Source organism: Balaenoptera borealis (genome assembly GCF_965194805.1).
Source record: "Balaenoptera borealis genome assembly, chromosome: 11".
NCBI lineage: Eukaryota > Metazoa > Chordata > Mammalia > Artiodactyla > Balaenopteridae > Balaenoptera > Balaenoptera borealis.
The window spans coordinates 93,206,677-93,228,471 of record NC_138868.1 but is presented as its reverse complement, the minus strand read 5'-3'; the positions used below and the strand labels follow the sequence as shown (position 1 = coordinate 93,228,471).

The window sequence follows — 21,795 nt, the reverse complement described above, 5'->3', positions numbered from 1 at the left end:
TAGGCTATTGCTGGGTTTTGGAAATCTTTTGGATATACAAATATTTGTGTTGTACAATTTGACATATGCAATTATCAGTTGCTTGGGGGTTTATATCACCAAAAACCTTTCAGTATTACTACTTTAACTTTGCTGTTTTAACATATAATTCTCCTTGTTCCTTTACTTTTGCCGTTACCATCTAGGCCTTCAGTGCACATTTTCTTCATTTCCAAGTGATTATCCTATGTCAAATAGCTGTTGTTGAAATCTTATTTTGTTAGGCCTAACCATGTTTAATTCTTAGCACATTACTTTATCCAGCTGTTTGAATGCCCTTAACTTTCTTGGTCAATAATACCACAACCTTTTCTAGTTTCCCCTATATTCTCCTCTTTTCCAAGGCACCTGCTACATTGCCTCCTTCCACTTGTTCTTGTTGAGCCTTCTTTTTCCCCCCAGGACTTAGCAGCATGTCCCCTGTTATTTTGTTTCAGTCTCCTTTATTCTCACTTCTATGAGGATAAGAAAGTTCACGTATCCCCCTCATATAAACTTACCCTGTACTCTGCTTTGGCTTCAAACCTCTGCCCTTTTCTCTCTTTCCGTTCACTGTCATAGTTCTTAGAAAAGCAGCCCCCAATTGCTTCTTTTATAATTCTTCACCTTTTTCCTTAATTTATTATGACTTGGCTCTCCCTGTACCCCCACCCAATTATATTAAAACTGTCAGTCTCAGGATCACTAGCAACCTCCTGATTGCCAAAGGAGATTCTCCCTTGATACATTGATCCTCTATTCTGATATTGTTGCTTGCTTGCTACTTAATGCTTCCTTTTGGTTTTATGCCATTCTCTCCTTGGTTTCCTATCTCTCAAATCTCATGTGTTTTTCACCTCTCCTCCCCAGTATAATTATTTCTCAGGATTTAATCGTCATCCTTTGTCTGTCTTTGTACTTTTTTTTTTTCTGGGTCAGTCTTAACTCCCATGATTTCACTATTTTTATCTCTTAACTCTGATCTGAGGACTAGACCAAAACACAGTGCTGACCATATCACTTTCCAGCTCATTTTTAATTAATTAATTTATTTATTATTTTTATTTATGGCTGTGTTGGGTCTTCGTTTCTGTGTGAGGGTTTTCTCTAGTTGTGGCAAGCAGGGGCCACTCTTCATCGCGGTGCGCGGGCCTCTCACTATCGCGGCCTCTCTTGTTGGCGGAGCACAGGCTCCAGACGCGCAGGCTTAGTAATTGTGGCTCACGGGCCTAGTTGCTCCGCGGCATGTGGGATCTTCCCAGACCAGGGCTCGAACCCGTGTCCCCTGAATTGGCAGGCAGATTCTCAACCACTGCGCCACCAGGGAAGCCCTCCAGCTCATTTTAAAAAAAAATATTTATTTATTTGGTTGCACCGGGTCTAAGTTGTGGCAGGCAGGCTCGCTCCTTAGTTGCGGCTCCAGGGCTCCTTTGTTGCAGCTTGCTGGCTCTTTAGTTGCAGGACGTGGACTCCTTAGTTGGCGGCATGCATGTGGGATCTAGTTCCCTGACCAGGGATCGAACCTGGGCCCCCTGCGTTGGGAGTGGAGTCTTATCCACTGTGCCACCAGGGAAGTCCCGCTCATATACCTTTGATAGTTCAAGTTCTTTGAGATCTTTCTAGCTGGGTCTTCTCCCTAATACCTCTCTCCTCCCTCTTCCCCCCTCCTCTCTCTCTCTCTCTCTCACACACACACATACACACCCCCACCCCTCCCTCTACCTGGCTGGTTACTTCTTGATTTACTGCATACCAGAGTCTTCAAGACTTTTTATGTTTGCTGTTTCTTTTTTTTTTTTTTAATATTTATTTATGGGCACGCGGGCTTTTCTCTAGTTGCGGTGTGTCGGTGTTCTCTCTCTAGTTGTGGTGCATGGGCTCCAGGGCACGTAGGCTCTGTAGTTGTGGCACTCAAGCTCTCTTGTGCGAGCTCAGTAGTTGTGGTGTGCGGGCTTAGTCGCCCTGTGGCATGTGGGATCTTAGTTCCCTGACCAGGTATCAAATCCGTGTCCTCGGCATTAGAAGGCGGATTCTTTATCACTGGACCACCAGGGAAGTCCCTGTTTGCTGTTTCTCCTGTCAGGAATCCCCCCGTCAGTATTAGCCTGTCAAAATCCTATTTAGTCATCAAGACCCAGCCTAGATACCTGCTTTCGTCGTCTTTTTTTTTTTTTTTTAATATGTATTTATTTATTTGGCTGTGCTGGGTCTTAGTTGCGGCATGCAGAATCTCCGTTGCCGTGTGCGGGATCTTTAGTTTTAGCATACAGGATCTAGTTCCCTGAGCAGGGATCGAACCTGGGCACCCTGCATTGGGAGCGCAGAGTCTTAACTGCTGAACCACCAGGGAAGGTCCCCCTCCTTTCTTTTTAGTGCTCTCATTTGGAATTTAATTGTTGCTTACTCTGCACAGGTATAGCACTGCATCAATCTCTTCTAGCACTTAACATTTTGCCTTCTGTATTAGTTACAGGATATGTTTCCATATATATCTAACTCCCTTTCTAGATTGTAAGCACTATTAGTTTAGGGACTTTATAATCCGTTGATGCTTTAACCATTTAGCGCAGTGATTACTCATGGTAGGTGCTCCATAAATGAGTGATAGTTGATTGAAAAGAGAAGTCTAGTGCATGCATTGTAGATGCTCAGTAAATGAGTGTTGATTGGTTAAAGGGAGGAATTTTCTGCCTTTATTCCCTTCTAATTAGATCTAGAGAGGGGGAGAGAGAGGGGAGTAGAGGTATACAACCCACAAGGCAATCCAAACTTAAAACTGAAATGTGAAGGACACTACTTTTTTCAGTGGAAACTTTTTTACCCTTTGAGAGGAAAGAAAATGGAAATACAAAGGAGTGGTTCAAAGTGTGTGTAGAATTTATTTTTTATTTAAATAATTTTATAGACACATGTGCAAGGCACTGGGATGCAAAGATAATGCAGAACAATGTCCATGCTCTTTGGGAATTAACCAGATACTAAAGGAGATAAAAAAGTACTAATGATTTGTTTTAAGGCAAGAATTTTAAGAGTGCTACCATGTGTTGTATTGGTCCCTCATCGACATAGGAGATCACTTCTGGTGGGATGATCAAGGAAAGTTTTATGGAGAAAGCATTGGAGCTGGATTTTGAAGAATGGGTAGACTTTTTGTAGGTGATGATTGGGGGAAAATTTGGTAGAACATGCTTGGCAAAGAATATGGATGTGATACCAAGATTTGAATAGTGTCAGTGAATGTGGTTAAGATACACAACTGGATAATTCTTTTTAATGTCTATTTAAACATAAATGAGAGCCTTATTTAGAACCTAACTTTTCATTGGGTTGATGGAAATTGCCCTTTTGAATGGACATCTAAGAGGAATGTGATCCTTAAGGCCACCTTCCTTCACTCCACTGGCCTGTCCTAGAGACCTGGTTACATTTGACACTCACAGCCGAGGGAGAAAACCAATTCAAGGGTGTGTGTTTTGGCCATCACTAGAGGTGGGAGTGGGAATAGAGGACTAAATCATCACTTACTATAAAACTGTGATAAATATAAATGTGAAAATCTTTCATGTTCTGTGAAAATATAAATGAGTGAGCAGTTACCATAATCTGGAGGTGATATATGTTAATTAAAGCTACTAACAGGAAGTGGCAGTTTAAGATACACTTTAGAGATCAGTCATTTATCAATGAATTAGAAGAGAGGAATTTCAGACTGCAATAGGGTTTCAAGAGGACACTAGGCATCCATCTGGTGGACAGAGGAGGGTGGAAAAGAGAGACAGACAGGTGTTTCTTATTAGGTATTTTGTTAGGGTCCTAGTGAACCTAAGTTGTATCACAGAAAGTCATGGCTCTTGCCTTGGTATAGTAATAGAGTAAATTGGTGGCTGATAGGCTCTGTAAACAAGTAAACAAGTTACAGCTCAGGTTAAATCGTTGGTCATTATGCATGGAGTACATAGAGGTAAGTAACATCAAGGATATTTGATCTGTATAACTGGGCTTGTTCATTCCACAGATACATTGGTATCCACTCTGCTGAATCCTATTCTAAGTGTCAGTGATACAGCAGTGAATAAGACAGACAAGGTCCCTAGTGTTTGGAGCTTATATTCTAATGCATAAATACTAACACCAAAGAAATAAGTTAACACATTGGGAAGTTTTTATAGTAATGAGGTCTGTGATGAAAACAGTATAATCAAGAGTGCTCAGGGGGCTTCCCTGGTGGCGCAGTGGTTGGGAATCCGCCTGCCAATGCAGGGCACACGGGTTCGTGCCCCGGGCCGGGAGGATCCCACATGCCGCGCAGCGGCTAGGCCCGTGAGCCACAACTACTGAGCCTGCGCGTCTGGAGCCTGTGCTCCACAACGGGAGAGGCCGCGACAGTGAGAGGCCCGCGCACCGCGATGAAGAGTGGCCCCTGCTTGCCACAACTGGAGAGAGCCCTCGCACAGAAATGAAGACCCAACACAGCCAAAAATAAATAAATTAATTAATTAATTAAAAAAAAAAAAAAAAAGAGTGCTCAGAGGGCTTCCCTGGTGGCGCAGTGGTTGGGAATCTGCCTGCCAATGCAGGGGACACGGGTTCGAGCCCTGGTCTGGGAGGATCCCACATGCCGCGGAGCAGCTGGGCCCGTGAGCCACAACTACTGAGCCTGCGCGTCTGGAGCCTGTGCTCCGCAGCAAGAGAGGCCGCGATAGTGAGAGGCCCGCGCACCGCGATGAAGAGTGGCCCCCGCTCGCCACAACTAGAGAAAGCCCTCGCACAGAAGCGAAGACCCAACACAGCCATAAATAATAAATAAATACAGTGTAAATGCTATGTAAATAGTTGTAACACACGGAAAATTCAAGTTTAAAACAAACAAACAAACAGTAGTTTACTGAGCTCCTACACTGTGCAGACACTCAAAAAAAAAAAAAGAGTGCTCAGAAGATGGTGCCACTATTTTACTTACTTATTTACAGCAGAAAATAATTTTTTCCCCTAAATACAGCTTTCAATTATGTTCTGTTGAATTTTCCTTCCCTGCTATTTGATGACATTTCAGCCAGATCCCATATCTTTCTGTTTTTTTTAAAGTACTGTTTAGGGAATTCCCTGGAGGTCCAGTGGTTAGGACTCCATGCTTCCACTGCGGGGGGCTCGGGTTCGATTCCTGGCTGGGGAACTAAGATCCTGCAAGCCGAGCAGTGCAGCCAAAAATAAAAAAAATTACTGTTTAGTCTGAATTAAAATTTCATTCTCATAGGCAATCAAAGTAACTGTCCTACCTGCTCAAAACCTTGGCTCTGGATCTGCAGAAAGGAAAAGGGATTGACATTCTTCTTAGGTTGGCTTGGGAAGGCCTCTCTGAAGTGACAGTGACAGTGAGACCCAAATGATCTGCTTTCTAGGCAAAGGTCTGAGGTGCAGTGGTGAGCTTGGCATATTTGAGTAACACCTTTAAAAGGGTGGTGTGGCTGGAACATACTGAGAATTGCCAGTATTCAAATATATACTGTAGTTTTGTGGTTCTTTTCGTTAATGGGGATTGCAAATGTGGTTTTAAATCACATAACTTGGAGCACTAGTGGCTCGTAGAGATTATGGGAACCCACACATTCAAAGAGCCAACGTCATAATTTACACCAAAGACCTAAAATATACAAATTGGTTTCCCTTTGAAAGTTATTAGAATGCCATCATTGGATATAATCCATAATCAATAGACTAGGAACTGTGCAGCGATATGCGGGATCTTAGTTCCCCAACCAGGGATTGAACCTGTGCCCCTTGCAGTGGAAGCTCAGAGTCCTAACCACTGGACCGCCAGGGAATTCCTGACTGGGAACTTCAAAGAAGGAACAAATACAAATCTTAAACAACTAAACTCCTTGTGTCGTGGTAAAATATTATGGGCATGAAAGAATACAGGTGACAAAAAATAATTGGTATCAATTGTGAGTATTATTATTTCTTGTCTTGCTTACAACTTGTCCTTTAACTTTTTTGTACTTTTGTCATCATGAAGAAGATGTAGCAAGAAGACCTACAGCAGTAATAACTACATTCTTTGTTTCCTTTTAAATATGCAACATTTGACATCATTATAAAATATTGTAGTAATATTGTTCCCACAATTTGATGGGGTGTGTTTTGTCCTGTAGTATAGGGATTTCTGGACATTTTCAGGGCAAACTAATATGTCAATATTTGTATTATATTGTTGCAAAGTAAGTGAGTAATTTAAAAATGACTCTATTACTTTTAAAACATTTTGCAAGCCAGTAGGGTTTTCTGTTTCTCATGTGTTTATTTAAGCACTCCTATTTTTTAACATAGTACCAAATTTTATATTTACACATAAGCAATTATACATCTACTCTTTCTTGGGATCAAGTAACATGGAATTGTTGTAGATGAATTCATTGCTTGAAAAAGCACTTTTGAATTTCAGTGGGAGGTGTGCAGATTTTTAAAGCAATGATATATTCTAGAAGGATCTATATAGCATCTTTTTTTTAAAATTAATTGATTAATTAATTTACTTTTGGCTGTGTTGGGTCTTCGTTTCTGTGCGAGGGCTTTCTCTAGTTGCGGCAAGCGGGGGCCACTCTTCATCGCGGTGCGCGGGCCTCTCACTATCGTGGCCTTTCTTGTTGCGGAGCACAGGTTCCAGACACGCAGGCTCAGTAGTTGTGGCTCACGGGCCTAGTTGCTCCGCGGCATGTGGGATCTTCCCAGACCAGGGCTCGAACCCGTGTCCCCTGCATTAGCAGGCAGATTCTCAACCACTGCGCCACCAGGGAAGCCCTATATAGCATCTTTCATTACTGGCCTATAACACCTCCCTCCACTCTAATATATTACAAAAAATTAATTTTTTTCTGTAATTTACCTTCTTCCTAGAGCACATTTGTTTTTCTTTGAAACAGCCACTAGGGCTATAAATAAGAGATTGTGGGACTTTACTGTCAAAACTGTTTTAGAACTGATTTTTCTACTAGGGAATATTTTTCAGGTAAAGCTGAATGTATTTTATTTGGGTCTGGGCAACCAACATGTTACATTAAGAGATTCTGATTTATTTGTACTGATTAGAGCAGGGAAAGGGAGCTGAACCTTTGTTCCCCTGTTTTTCTTTTCATTTTTCTTTACTGTTTTTATCCTCTCCTAATTGTTTGTGAGAAACTTTACACTGATTTTTTTTTTTTTTTTTTAATATTTATTTTGGCTGTGCTGGGTCTTAGTTGCGTCTCGTGGGATCTTCGTTGTGGCATGCGGGATCTTTTTAGTTGTGGCATGCGGACTCTTAGTTGCAGCATGCATGTGGGATCTAGTTCCCTGACCAGGGATTGAGCCCAGGCCCCCTGCATGGGGAGCTTAGAGTCTTAACCACTGGACCACCAGGGAAGTTCCTACACTGATTTTTTTTTTCCTCTCAGCCCTCGGGGTTTTACATTAAGTAAAAAACAATTCATTAGTAGATAAGCTTTTATCTTATTTAAAATAAAGAAGAAGGGAGAACGCAGGGAAAAAGAAATGAAACCCAAGAGTTATAACTTGAACATTTGCTTTTATTGGACAATACATCCAAAATGCATCACCTCTTATAAACCATCCAACTCAAATGCATTATTCCCCTGGCATTTTTTTCTGTGGTCAGTGATTCCACCAGCCATTCATTCAAGTCAGAAATCTGAGAGCCGGGCTTCCCTGGTGGCGCAGTGGTTGAGAGTCTGCCTGCCAATGCAGGGGACACGGGTCCGAGCCCTGGTCTGGGAAGATCCCACATGCCGCGGAGCAACTAGGCCCGTGAGCCACAGTTACTGAGCCTGCGCGTCTGGAACCTGTGCTCCGCAACAAGAGAGGCCGTGATAGTGGGAAGCCCGCGCACCGTGATGAAGAGTGGCCCCCGCTTGCCACAGCTGGAGAAAGCCCTTGCACAGAAAAACGAAGACCCAACACAACCAAAAATTAAAAAAAAAAAAAAAAAAAATCTGAGAGCCATGTTGTATTATCCAACAGGCAGAACAAGCACATGTCCATTATCCACAATTTAAGAAATACTATACTGGAAAGTGAATTACTTGAGGACCTTTCATTTATGTGTCCCAATGACTAGCATAATTCTTCATGTACAGCAGGTAGTCAGATGTTTGTTGAATGAATAAGTGTAGTAATGAATGATTAAGAATCCCCCCCCAAAATAAGTTCAAACTCTTTCATTAGTAGTTATTTTTTTCTCCTTAAAATTAGTTGTTTGGGTTTTTAAAAGTACAAGCATTGTCAGAATTTGTTAAAAAAATTTTTTTTACCTCTATAAAAGAAACCTAAAAGCTTTTTTTTTTTGACTCCCCATTTATGGGTCAAAAGAAACTAAAAGTTTTAAAGGGAAGTGGAATGTGAAATTTTTCATTTCAGTGGAAAAATGTGTCCTCCCACTCCCCCACTATGTTTAAAGAGAAATACGTCTTTTATGTAGTGATGCTTCCACCTTATGGCTTCTAGATAATTGCCACTAAATTTTTATAATCATAGATTTTTTTTTTCCTTCAGTTTATAAGCCTGATGAGGTGAAGCCAAGGGCTGGATCTGGCCCATAGGTTAGAAGTCCTACCATTCCTCTTCCAGGAAAGGTCCAGGGAGTATTTAAGAATGTGGCTCTAACAGAACTAAACTGCTTGGATTTGACCCCTTGCTCTGCCACTTACTGCTTGTAACCTTAGGGAAGTAACCTAACCTAATTACAGTGTACAGTTTTTTCACCTCTAAAATGATAATAATGTCACCTAACACATAGGGTAATTGTAAAGATTAAATAAGTTAATATTTGTAGGTATATATTTAGAATAGAACCTGACACATAATTGGCAATCAGATGTTATAAGGTAAAATGATCAAAGTGATGGAGTGATCTATACTGAAGTTAAATAATAGAGGGTATAAATAGCTGAACTCATATTTTTTCACAGATCTCAAATGTTTGAACTACCCTTGGAAATGTAAAGGAAACTATTTGAAGATAAAAGGAAATGCTCTTTGTACCACATTTATCACATGTACAAAATTTATTGGTTTCTATAACCCCGAATTAGCCAAATGCCGTATATTTGTAATGAAAGAAATAGTAGAAAGTCTTGCAGTGGAATGATTAAGCAAAAATATAATCAGAAATTTTTTATCATTGCAATTTCAAGCATCCTACTCTGATTACCCTCTCCTGTTTTTCTAACTCATTCTAGTGCTCTCATTCTGATCATCCAGCTCCACTATGGTCTCCAACTCATTGATTCTGCCTCATTGTTTAATGTCTTAAATCTGTGGGTTTATAGTTTTCACCAAATCAGGAAACATTTTAGCCTTTATTTCTTCAAATATTCTCTGAATCCCAAGATTCCGGTTATATGTAGATGAGATCATTTGATGTTGTCTTAACAGCTCACTGATAGTCTTCTTATTTTTAATTTAATTTATTTATTTATTGACATATAGTTGATTTGCAGTGTTGCTTTAGTTTCAGGTGTACAGCACAGTGATTCAGTTATACTTACATATATATATATATATTCTTTTCCAGATTCTTTTCCCTTATAGGTTATTACAAAATATTGAGTATAGTTCCCTGTACTATAAAGTAGGTCCTTGTTGGTTATCTATTTTATTTATAGTAATGTGTATGTGTTAATCCTGAACTCCTAATTTATCCCTCCCTGATACTTGTTTTTAAACAACTTTTGTTTCTATGATGTTCATGCTTTCTGCTATTTTCTTAAATGTGTGGAGTGTATTCATAATAGGTAGTTTAACATCATTGTTTACTAAAACTATCATCTACATCATTTCTGGGTCAGTTTCCATTGTTTGGTTTTTCTCTTGATGGTGAGTTTATATTTTCCTGCTTCTTTGCCTGCTTGATAATTTTTGATTGGATGCCAGACGTGTGTTTTATGTTTTAGGGGCTGGATTTTTAAAATTTCCTTTAAATATTTAAATATTTTGGCTGTGACACAGTTAAGTTACTTGGAATCAGTTTGATCCTTCTGAAGCTTGCTTTTAAAGTTAGAGTGGGTCCATACAGCACCGAAGGTACGGCTACTTTGTTGTCATTATAGATGCAATACCTTTCTGAAGTCTGCCAGATGCCTAGCATATTAAGGAGTGTTTCCACTCTGGCTGGCAGAACGTGAACTATTACTAGCCCTGTGTGGACTCTGGTGATTGTTTTGTCTACTCCTTTCAAATGGTTAGTTCCCCAGTCTCTGATAGTTTTCTCACTCACATGTACAGGTCAATATTTAATAGTCAAAGGCTTGAGGGGAGTCCTCTACATATCTCCAGAGCTCCCTGTGTGTGCAATTCCCATTTTTCTGATACTCTGTGCCATGCATTTTCATCACCTTGGCCTCCCCAAACTCTGAACTCTTGTCTCCTAAACTTAGTGAAACCACCAGGCTGTTTGGGGTCCCTCTGCTTATGCTCAGTCCTGGAAATTCTAGGCAGTATGCTTGGGCATTTGTAGGGCTCACCTCATTTGTTTATCTTGTCTCAGGAAACACTGTCCTGTACTCCCCTTTGGTTTTCCAGTTGTTCAAGCAGGAGGAGAAATCTGGCACCTGTTATTCTATCCTGGTTGGAAGCAGAGGTCTCTGTCTTTCATCATCCTGTTGTCCTTTCTCTTCCCCTTACCCAGCATAAATTCTCTGTTCAATCATTATAGTCTCTCCCTGGAATACACTTTGGACTCCTTTGCTCCTCTCTTGTTTCACTGGGGAAAACCACAACCCTGGATCCACCTCTTCACCTTTTAGTGCCATCTACGCAGTTGAATGTTGCAGGAGAAAAAGATACACACATGCTATTTTCACTTTAAATTCATGACCACAAACTGTAATTGAGCCCAGTCACACTGTACTTCCATAGTCATTTATTCTCCCACTTTCCTAGATGTCTGTTTCACATCTTTTCTCTCAAAATTTTGACACCTCCTCCCCCATCTTCCACGGCATTTTCCTTATTTCCATATCAGTGAGAAGCTGAAGCAATCAAAAAGGAACTTCTCACAGTGGTTCTACATCTACCCTCCTACCCACATCTGCACATACCATACTTTGCACGTACTTTGCCTTCTCCTCTTAGCATATAGTCAGTTCCTCCATCTGTGCATTAGATTCCATTCCCTTTTGCCTGTCCAGGGCATTTAAAATTCTCCAACAGTTTCCTTCTTTTCTCCTACATCATCAGTATTATATCTTGGAACATACTTATCAGTATACAAACACACTGTATTCCATCTAGATGGGTGGGATGGGGGCGAGGGAGGTCCAAGAGGGAGGGGATATATGTATACATATAGCTGATTCACTTCACTGTACAGCAGAAAATAACACAACATTGTAAAGGAATTATACTCCAATAAAAAAAAATTTTTTTTTTGATTCCCTCTCACCCTATCAGTTATCATGCTGTTTCTGTGTTCCCTTTTATAGCAAAAGCTGTCAAGAGTTGTGCATACCTTTTCCAGTGCTCCCCCCCCCCCCCCCCCACTTAATTCTACTCCAGTCTGGCTTTTGTCCTTACACCGTACAAAACCTGCCATTGACAAAATCTCAGTGACCCTCATACTGCTATTTCAGTGGTTTTCTCACATCAGGGGTCCCCAACCCCCTGGCTGCAGACTGTTAGCCGACCTTGGCCTGTTAGGAACCGGGCTGCATCTCAGGAGGTGAGTGGTGGGCTGGCGAGCGAGCGAAGCTTCATCTGCCGCTCCGCATCGCTTCCCATCGCTCGCATTACTGCCTGAACCAGCCCCCCTACCCCCGTGGATAAATTGTCTTCCACGAAACCTGTCCCTCGTGCCAAAAAGGTTGGGGACCACTGTCTTACATGATCTATCAGTAATATTTGCTAAAGTTGATTATTCTTCCTTTCCTGATCAGCTTTGTTTAGTTGGTTTCCAGAATACCACACTCTTGGTTTTCTTGCCACCTCTTTGGTTGCTTTCTCTTTCCTTTCCTAGTTCTTACTGTTCTCCCCTACTCTTTTTTTTTTTTTTTTTCCCCCTACTCTTAATGTTAGATACCTAAGGACTCCGGCCTGGCTCTTCTCTATTTATATTTACTCCCTTATTGATCACATTCGATAACAAGTTTTAAAACCCATCTGTACTCTGATGACTTCCAAATTTTTATTTCCTGGTCAGACCTTTCTTTTAAATTCTAGATTTGCTTATTGAACTGCCTGTTCAACGTCTTCAAATGGCTGTTTGATAGATGTGTCAAATGTAACATCTCTGCAACTGTACTCCTGAGCTTTCCTTCTTAAACCTGTTACATCTACAGTACATCTACAGTCTACATCTACAGTCTTTACATCTACAGTCTTTTACATTACATCTACAGTTACATCTACATCTGTTACATCTACAGTCTTTTCCATTTCAGTTGATGGCAATGCCATACTTCCTGGACATGTCAAATCACAAAACTAAAACAATTTAGTAACGAGTTTCCCTTTATTCAAGGGAAAATAATCCATGGATTGGAATAGTACAATGCCTAACAAGCAGTGGAGCACTCTTCCTGAAGGATTTTGGGGAAGAGCGAATTTTATAGAATGTTAGAAGAGGCAATACAGAAATAAGGCATGATTGGCTAGGAGGTCAGGGATTTCCTTATAAGGTAAGCAGGTCCTATTTTTTTAGGTAAGGTTAGCTAGCTAAAACTGAGTTAGAGGATTGTGATTGGTGCTATGTTTCCTTGACAGTGAGGTGTTTCCCATCTGTGCAGGCTGATTTAAGTTTAGATTTTTGACGTGGGCTGGGCCAATGGGGTGGCCTCCGTTTTGCTGTTCCAATATACAAATTAACTTAACCAGACAAAAACCTTAGAGTCAGGCTTTATTCCTTTCTCTCATCGCAGATGCCTGCTGTCAGGAAATCTTGTTAGCATTACCTTTAAAATATAAAATCTAATTACTACTTACTACCTGCACTGCTACCACCCTGGTCCATGTCACTATTATTTCTAACCTTGCCTCTTACACTCAGGTTTAACACTTGCCCCTTTAATGTATTCTCAGCATAGCAATCAGGAAGATTTTTTTAAAAATATAAGTCAGATCGTGTCATTTCTTGCTCAGAATCTTTTAATGGTTCCCTCATCTCACTTATAATAGAAGCCAAACTTTTTACAATGGCCTTCAAGGCCCTACAAGGTCCAGTCCTGTGTTGCTTCCCTGACCTCATCCACTCTCTCCTCTGTCCTTATTTTGCTCTACCTTGAATACATCAGGCATGCTTCTACCGTAGGGTCTTTGCAATGGCTGCTTCCTCTGCCTGGAATATTCTTCTCCCAGTTATCCCCCATGGTCAAGCTCCCATCAGCTTCCCCGTGGTCCATCTGTGTGTTTGAGAAGAAGAGTGCCTCTGAGGGAATTAGTTGTGCTGTAAAAAGTGAAGGATAGAGGGACAAGGATATGGCAAATATTGAAATCCTATTGGTGAAAGAGAGCCAGTGGGTGAGATAATCCTAGACTTATTAGCTATTCTGAGTGGTAATGAAAGACTTAAGCAGAAGAGACTTGTAGCACATCAATAAAGATGAGGCAGCCTTTAGTTCGCCATTGGAAAAATTCATAAATCAGGGTTCGTAATTTGAAGGTGTCTTCGCTTATTAATATCTTTTGTAGATAGTAGGTTTGGTGTCCTGCTGCTTAGTTTTGATTTAATTATGTGCTTTTCAGTTTAACAGAGAATAGGTCAAAGAACTGCTTGAACATCGTTTTTGGAATCTATTATAAAAGCTTAATAGGAAAATTCAGTTATTTAATTTCTCCTTTAACTGAGTATTAGAGGAAAATGTTTCTGTAGTTAATCTTGTATGTTTCATCAAATAAGAGACAGTGTTTCCTGTCATTTTACCATAGCTGATAGATTTCAGAGCCTAACCAGTATTTATCTCATACCTGTTTAGTCTACTGTTCCTTTTTGATTTTGATTTTGATTTTTTATTTATTTAAAAAATAATAAATTTATTTATTTATTTTTGGCTGTGTTGGGTCTTCGTTGCTGTGCGAGGGCTTTCTCTAGTTGCAGCGAGTGGGGGCTACTCTTCGTTGTGGCATGCGGGCTTCTCATTGTGGTGACCTCTCGCTGCGGAGGACGGGGTCTAGGCGCGCAGGCTTGCTGCAGTAGTTGTGGCTCACAGGCTCTAGAGCGCAGGCCCAGTAGTTGTGGCGCACGGGCTTAGTTGCTCCGCAGCATGTGAGATCTTCCCGGACCAGGGCTCAAACCCGTGTCCCTTGCATTGGCAGGCGGATTCTTAACCACTGTGCCACCAGGGAAGCCCCCTTTTTGATTTTTAATTGCAGGATTTACACTAGGTTTAATTTTGTGAGTTGCCAGAATCGCGTATGGAAGTAGACCTAGTTGACATAAAATATTCTCTTATTAAGAGGGTGTTATGTTTCTCCATGTCATAGTCAAGAAAAGATTTGCATGTCCTTTCTGTGGTTCTTCCATGTTTGTTTATTTGCACACTCTTTTCTTAGAGGTAAGAGTAAATGAAGAAATGATGGTTATAGGAAGATATTAACAGAAAAAGTGTAGCCAGCCATAAGATTAGTACACGAAGTATATACCATAGGATCTCAAATCTGACTGAATTTCTCATTAGCCAACACTAAGGAAAGCAAAGTTACCTACATGATTCACTTAGGTTCATAAGGTAAAAACAAACTAGTTGTTCAGGGGAGAAGCACAGTTAATCCCAGTACTAAATTTTGAGTATCTCCCATGGGTCCCTATAATAAGAATACTTTGTGATAAAAGTAGGTACCTGGGGCAAGAAAGTACAGTAACTTTTAGGATCAGCTGTGTTTGTAGATGTAAGAAGTATCATTTGCTTTCACAAGAGTTTAATGTTAGTCAGTGGTTCTTAACTTTTTTGGGGTCATAGACCCTATAACATTTTTATGTAGTTTTACTGTGAATTTGCTAAACATGTAAATTCTGAACTCATCTCAAGAAATTCTGATCCAGCCGGTCTGTGGTAGGTTTTATAAATGTGTGTGTAAGCACCATCCTAGGTGATCCTGACGTAGGTTCTCGTTAGACCATATGTTTAGAAACTGCTTCTGGAATATAATTTCAGGGAGTTCAAAGATTACATTCAATACATGGATCTTATCTCATACAAGTGAACAACATTCTCAACAATTGTATGGTGAAAACAATAATGAGATTCATAGGGGTGTTTGGTGCTGCTGTATTAGAAAATTAATGATTTTTTTTTGAAATTTATTGATCAAAGCAAGTCACATGGCCATACCTAACTTGAAAAGGAACAATACTGATGAGTAACACATGTGGGGTGCCCCCCACACCCTCTCTTCTCTCTCTTTTTAGTAATGAATTGATTTTTTTCCCCTTAATAACGAACCACTTTCACATCACTGGAATAAACATGCATGATTATGAGGTATTATTTAAATGTTTAATTTACTAATATTTTTTAAGACTTGCATCTATATGTTCTAATTAGATTGGTCTACAGTTACCATTTCTTGTTCTCTCCTCACCAGTTTGGTATCAGGGTTTTGTTAGCATTATAAAATGAGGTGAGTATCTTTCTGGTTGTTTTTCTTCCTCAACTTTCAGAGTTTATATGGATTTTCGATATACTTGTGAGGAGTTTAGGGCACAGTCTCTACACACAAGACCACACTCACTTCTGACATCAGCTGCAAATTTGGGAGGTTCCCAAAACCCTGAGGTTCAATAATTTGTTAGAAATATTCATAGATCTTACTGAAAACTGCTTTGCTCATGGTTATGGTTTATTAAGGGAAAGGATACAGATTAAGATCAGCTAAAGGAAGAAACAGTGTCCAGGAGGGTCAAACACAGAGCTTCCCATGTCCTCTCTGGTTGTCAGGTCACATTTCTCTCCTTCCCTCATTAAATGACAGGGCATATAAGTACTGCCAGTCAGGGAAGCTCACACAACCTTTGGTGTCCAGAATTTTTATTAAGGCTTCATCATGTAGGCGTTGCTCATGTGGATAATCTCAATCTCCAGGTTGATTGACCCAAACCCCCTACCCTGAGTCATACTGTTGGTATTTCTGGATTGGCCTGCTCCCTAAGACTATATGGGTTTGCCAGTCCCCTCCCTGAATCACATTGTTAGGTTATCCAGTATGACCCAAGGCCTGAGGCTAACAGACTCTCTTATCAGATACAACATTCTCAGGGCCCAAGGATATTACCTACTGGAAGCCAAGGGCAAAGGCCAGACCGGCTCTTTGGACAAGGCCAAATTCTTTGCTACACACTTTCACATAACTGGTTTTTTTCTTTTATGGTTGTCTTCCTGTGATTCTTTGATACAAGATTAAGTTATAGGGATTCCATTATAGAAAATTGGTTCTTTTAAATTTCTTTAGTTGTCTCTTAGGAGATAAAAATAACAGACACTTCTGATTTAACTTCACTTAAATTACTTTTTTTTTTTTTTTTTTTTTTTAAGAATAAAGGTTCTCTTCAGTTTGAAGACAAATGGGACTTCATGCGTCCAATTGTTTTGAAGCTTTTACGCCAGGAATCTGTTACAAAACAGCAGTGGTTTGATCTGTTTTCGTAAGTAATCCATTCATTCTACCTTTTTGCTAATAACATAAAGGAAAATTTGGTGGCTATGTTCAAATGGAATATTGGCTCCAGATTGGGCTGTTTACCTGTTTGAAGTTATTACTGATTGTGTTGGGGGTCCCCAAGACCACCCCTAGGTTCAGTGATTTGCTCGGAGGACTCATAGGACTGAACATAAAGTCATACTCACAGCTATGATTTATTACAGCTAAAGGATACAAAGCAAAATTAGCAAAGGGAAAGGTACATGGGTTCAAGTCTGGGGAACAGGCACAAACTTCCAAGAGTACTCTCCCAGTCGAGTCACACAGGACGCATTTAATTTCCCCAGCAACAAGATTGCCAGCATATGTGATATGCTGTCACCAAGAAGCTCTTTGGAGACTCAGTACCCAGGGTTTTTATTGGGGGCTGCTCACATAGGCAGCCTCTGCCTGGCATGTACCAAAATTCTAGACTCTCAGAAGGAGCAGGTGTTCAGTGTAAACCATGTTGTTTGTACAAACAGGTTAGGCACAGTGAGCCATTCTCATCATTTCAGGAAAATTTTCTATCAGTGTAGGAAACTGTCAAACATTCAAGTTCTCAGATCCCAGCCAAACAGGCTTTTCTAAGGAATACAGTCTCAGATCTGTTATGTTAACTCTTAGCCTTTGGCCAGAATGTCTTCACAGCAAAACTATTACCAGTAGGACACCACCCCTGCCCCCATCCCCACCCCTGTGTGCAGCAAGGTAAGACCAACTTGTAGTATTGATCTCAGTTATGCCTTTTAGAGGGCCTAAATTTAGTTAGTTAAAGTAAATCCCGCCAACCATGAGGTTTCTCTTAGAAAAGCAGGTGGCTTTCTCGTTCAGTTTCTGTATGGACCTTTTACATGGCCTGAGGCATCAATTCAGGCAAAGCACAACTATGGCCATAAAGTTGAATTTGACCTGAAAATTTTCCAGGGTTGAAGCAGTGTCATGATAGGGTACATACAAAAAGCAGTATAATTTCGGAGGACCCACATGGTACCCCTGGAAACAAAGAGTTTGCACTTTTTTAGGGTACTCCAAGCAAGACGTAAATTAGATAGTATGGGTTAACAGGGCCCTCAGTGTGTCCTCCCATGGGGCCTTCCACTTTAGAGTTCTCAATCTAGTTCAGTTAATTCAGTTCAGGCCTTGTTTTCAGACAGACTACCTGAAGGCAATTAGTTCCAAGCAGTTTGTTTATCCATGACACCATTTCATTTGCTTCGTAGTGTGGATGACATTTAGAGGTGTTCTTTGTGGAAGGTGTAGGAATTGGGGCTGCTCGCAGCCGTCTCAGAGTACTGCTAGGTGTGATTGAAGCGCAGCATTCAGTTTGAATTCAAAGCACTCACAACAGCATGGAAAGCCAACACCAGGAGCTGGGAAAGCTTTCAAGAATACTTATGAAAAACAAAAATCATTCATGTCCTTCTCCCTGGTGCCTCACCAGGTGCTGAGTTTTATTTTTTCTCCCTTACTAAATCAGTGTGTCCCATTCAGTAATGAAAGCTTTTCACTTTTTTCCCAATCACCCAGACCTGGAGGAGGAACAAAAACATTTTTACAGAAAAACATTTTTATACAACTTAACTAGAAAGACATATGTTTAGGAATTGGTCTGGATGAAATCCCAAATTTTCAAAAATTTTCATAATAAGTTTACGTCACCCCCACCCCTTTTGTCCTGACCATTTACCTAGTGAGCAGCCTGGAAAAGATCAATTCCTTTCTGGAGATAGCTGTGTTTAATAATGAAGTTGCCTTACTAAGGTGTGTGTGCAAGGAAGGGTGATGCGAAAGTGAGGGAAATAAAATCAGGTTATTAATTCATTGTTGAAAACTGCAACTAATCCTGCAAGCTGAACACAAGTCCATAGCAGTGAAACATCCCTGAGAGGGGATCATGAATCCAGTCTGTAAGGAGGGAGTATGCTTTCTCCCAACTTGCAGCTTTTAGCAGTAACCACAAGTTAGGAATTCACTTTAGGTCTGTATATCTGATACAGAGGCTATCAGCAACTTGATTTCAGATGGCCACATCAGAGAATGAGCCCTTTTCTGTGGGCATCTGCAAGTGATTTAGATCTTCCAGCCAGAATCCATGATGTTTTCAGTTTATGGCTTCACAGAGGGTGTCTTAAATCTTCCAACAGTCCACAAGTCAAAGTCCTGTTCACTGAGCATATGCCTGCTTTAGTTCAGCACAGCTTGTGTTGAGGTTTAAATAGCCCAATGTCAGACAATATCAGGTTTCAGCTTAGAGTTAGATCCAAGCAATTAGGATTTGTGAATTCAGGATTCCAAAAAAGCCAGTGACTTTTCTCGAGCAGTGGCAAAGCCAAGATGCTGCAGACCAGACAGTCATGTTCTAAGGCCAAGTGACAAGCAAGACTTTTCTAATCCCCTTTTATTTTGTCAGTCTTAGAGTTCAGATTAATCCACTCAGTAATATGCGCATCATGCTGGAAAATCATCAGCCTTTCAGGGTCAGACGTCTGATTTCAAAAGAGCTCAGTAGCAACTAAAAACTGCTTTTTAAAACTCCAGAAGTGTATTTCTATTTGGAAATTTCTTATGTTTTCATGTTGTCTCCCTTTTCTCTGAGATGGCAATAAGTAAAAGTAATAGTATCCATTATGGAGATGTATTTATTCTGTTTCCAATACTCAAACAGTTCAAATTCTAATCCTTTCACCAGCAGTAAAAAGCAAGGAAATTGTCTCACTAACTTTTTTTTTTAAATTAATTAATTTATTTACATTTTATTTTTGACTGCGTTGGGTCTTCATTGAGGCGAGCGGGGGCTACTCTTCATTGTGGTGTGTGGGCTTCTCCTTGCAGTGGCTTCTGTTGTTGCGGAGCTCGGGCTCTAGGCGTGTAGGCTTCAGTAGTTGTGGCTCGCGGGCTCTAGAGCACAGGCTCAGTAGTTGTGGCGCATGGGCTTAGTTGCTCCGCGGCATGTGGGATCTTCCCGAATCAGGGCTGAAACCCGTGTCCCCTGCATTGGCAGGTGGATTCTTAACCACTGCGCCACCAGGGAAGTCTGTCACTAACTTTTTATTTTGCAACTTTTCCTGATTGATGTGATCCCTCTAGCATTTATGAAAGTACAAGCATGTAATATTTTGTATCTTTATCATACATCCAGATGCAATAGCCAAAGAATACAAAGCCATCTTTAAAACTTTCCTTGTCTCTTTTTTCTTATTACAGATTTATTCAAACTCCTAGCAATAAATTTAGCATTTACAGTATTAACATTACAGTTGCTGGGAGATCCTGGCTGGAATGTAGGAGGCATGGAGAGGTTGCTGAAGCAGCAGTAGTCAGGCTGAAGAAACAGCTGGACTAGTTTCCTCTCCCTTGGTTATCTAAAATTTTCTCCAGCCCTGAGACCTAATGTAACTATTAATTCCTCCTGCTTGGAGGAGAGACCAGCACAAACATTTAACATTTTTGGTCCACCCGGAAGCTTACGTTTGAGAACTTTTGGGCCTTTTCTCCTCTTATTTGGAGGCAAGAACAAAAACCAGAGTCATCATCCATACTGGGCTTTTTCTCTCCTCACTTGGGTCAGCATGGCCAAAGCAGCTAGAAGATTTAATGAGCCAACTCTCTTGGGGTTAGATCTATCATTTTCAAATTTCATAGGTAACTTTTACCTTTCTCACAGCAGATAGCAACTCAGCTGCTGATTCATACCATGGTTGATTTCATAGCCATGCAAGTAGCAGAGGTTCATCATACTACCACTTAATCCTTCCTTTTCTCAAACAGTGCTTTCACCATGTTTAATGAATCCCACTTCTGACACCAACCATGTCAGTGGTCCTAAGACCACCCCCAGGTTCAGTGATTGTTAGGAAGACTCATAGGACTCAGCATATAGTTGTATTCATGGCTATCATTTATTACAGTGAAGGATACAAAGCAAAATGCAACAAAGGTGCATATGGTAAAGTCCAGGGGAAACCAGGTACAAGTTTCCAAGCATCTTCTCCCAGTGGAACATATCCACTTAATTCCTCCAACAACTAATTGGGACAACACATGTGAAATGCTGTCTACCAGGGAAGCTTCTTTTTTTTTTTTTTTTTTTGTTAATATTTATTTGTTTATTTGGTTACACCCGGTCTTAGTTGCGGCTCGCAGGCTCCTTAGTTGCGGCAGGCAGTCTCCTTAGTTGTGGCACGCTGGCTCCTTAGTTGTGGCATGCAACTCTTAGTTGCAGCGTGCATGTGGGATCTAGTTCCCTGACCAGGGATCGAACCTGGGCCCCCTGCATTGGGAGCATAGAGTCTTATTCACTGCGCCACCAGGGAAGTCGTCAGGGAAGCTTCTTAAAGACTCAGTGCCCAGGGTTTTTACTGAGAGAGCTGGTCACAAAGGCAACTTCTGCCTGACATGAACTAGAATTCCAGATCCTAGACAAAAAGCAAGTGTTGAACATAAATCAGATTTTTTACATAACAATTTAGGCACAGTGAGCCATTCTTATCAGGAAATGGTGAGAACTCTCACAAAACCCAAGTTCCTATATGTCAGCCAAGGGCCAACCCTTGCAACCATGTCTTCCTAAGGATAGTAGTTTCAGACTTGGTATAATTACTGTGTGTGTGTGTGTGCACTAGTAAAATACTATATCAATGAGTTGAAGATGTATGACTGAATAATCTATACACATTAAGCTGCTGTGCTCATTTTTTCTCTTTATCACAGAAGAAAATAGTCTAATCCTAAATAACATAGAACTTGTTGCATAATATTAATTTATATCCATGATTCTGCCTTTTGAGAAATTAGAATTCAATAAGAAACAGCTGAGACCTTTTAAAATTTCATAGCATTCATGTATACGTATATTTTTCTTAAATTATTTGATTAAATGTATTTTATGAACAATGTGTTGAATGTGGTGGGTTTTTTTGTTTTGTTTTTGTCAGTTTGTGTTAATAATATGATTTATCATGTAGAGTAATGCTTGTTCTCTGTGCATTCCTGACTGGAAAAAGGAGCATAGTGTGATGGTGTTTCCTGCTTAAAGTATACTTCTAAACAGAAATAGTACTTGCTACAGTTAGTGGCCTCAGCCCATCGTTTTTAAAAATCCTTGATCTCCTTGGA

At 40.5% G+C, this 21,795-nt stretch overlaps 1 protein-coding gene across 3 annotated transcripts in view; it reads left to right on the top strand.

Moving 5' to 3' along the window:
- The window catches only part of CUL5 (cullin 5), a 116,498-nt gene that overhangs the window by 10,353 nt on the left and 84,350 nt on the right, over window positions 1–21,795 (top strand). For all 3 annotated transcript variants that reach the window (XM_082343493.1, XM_082343492.1, XM_082343491.1), the window contains one exon: window positions 16,533–16,642. In XM_082343493.1, coding sequence (XP_082199619.1) covers window positions 16,533–16,642 — 110 coding nt within the window. The remainder of the gene's footprint in view (window positions 1–16,532; window positions 16,643–21,795) is intronic.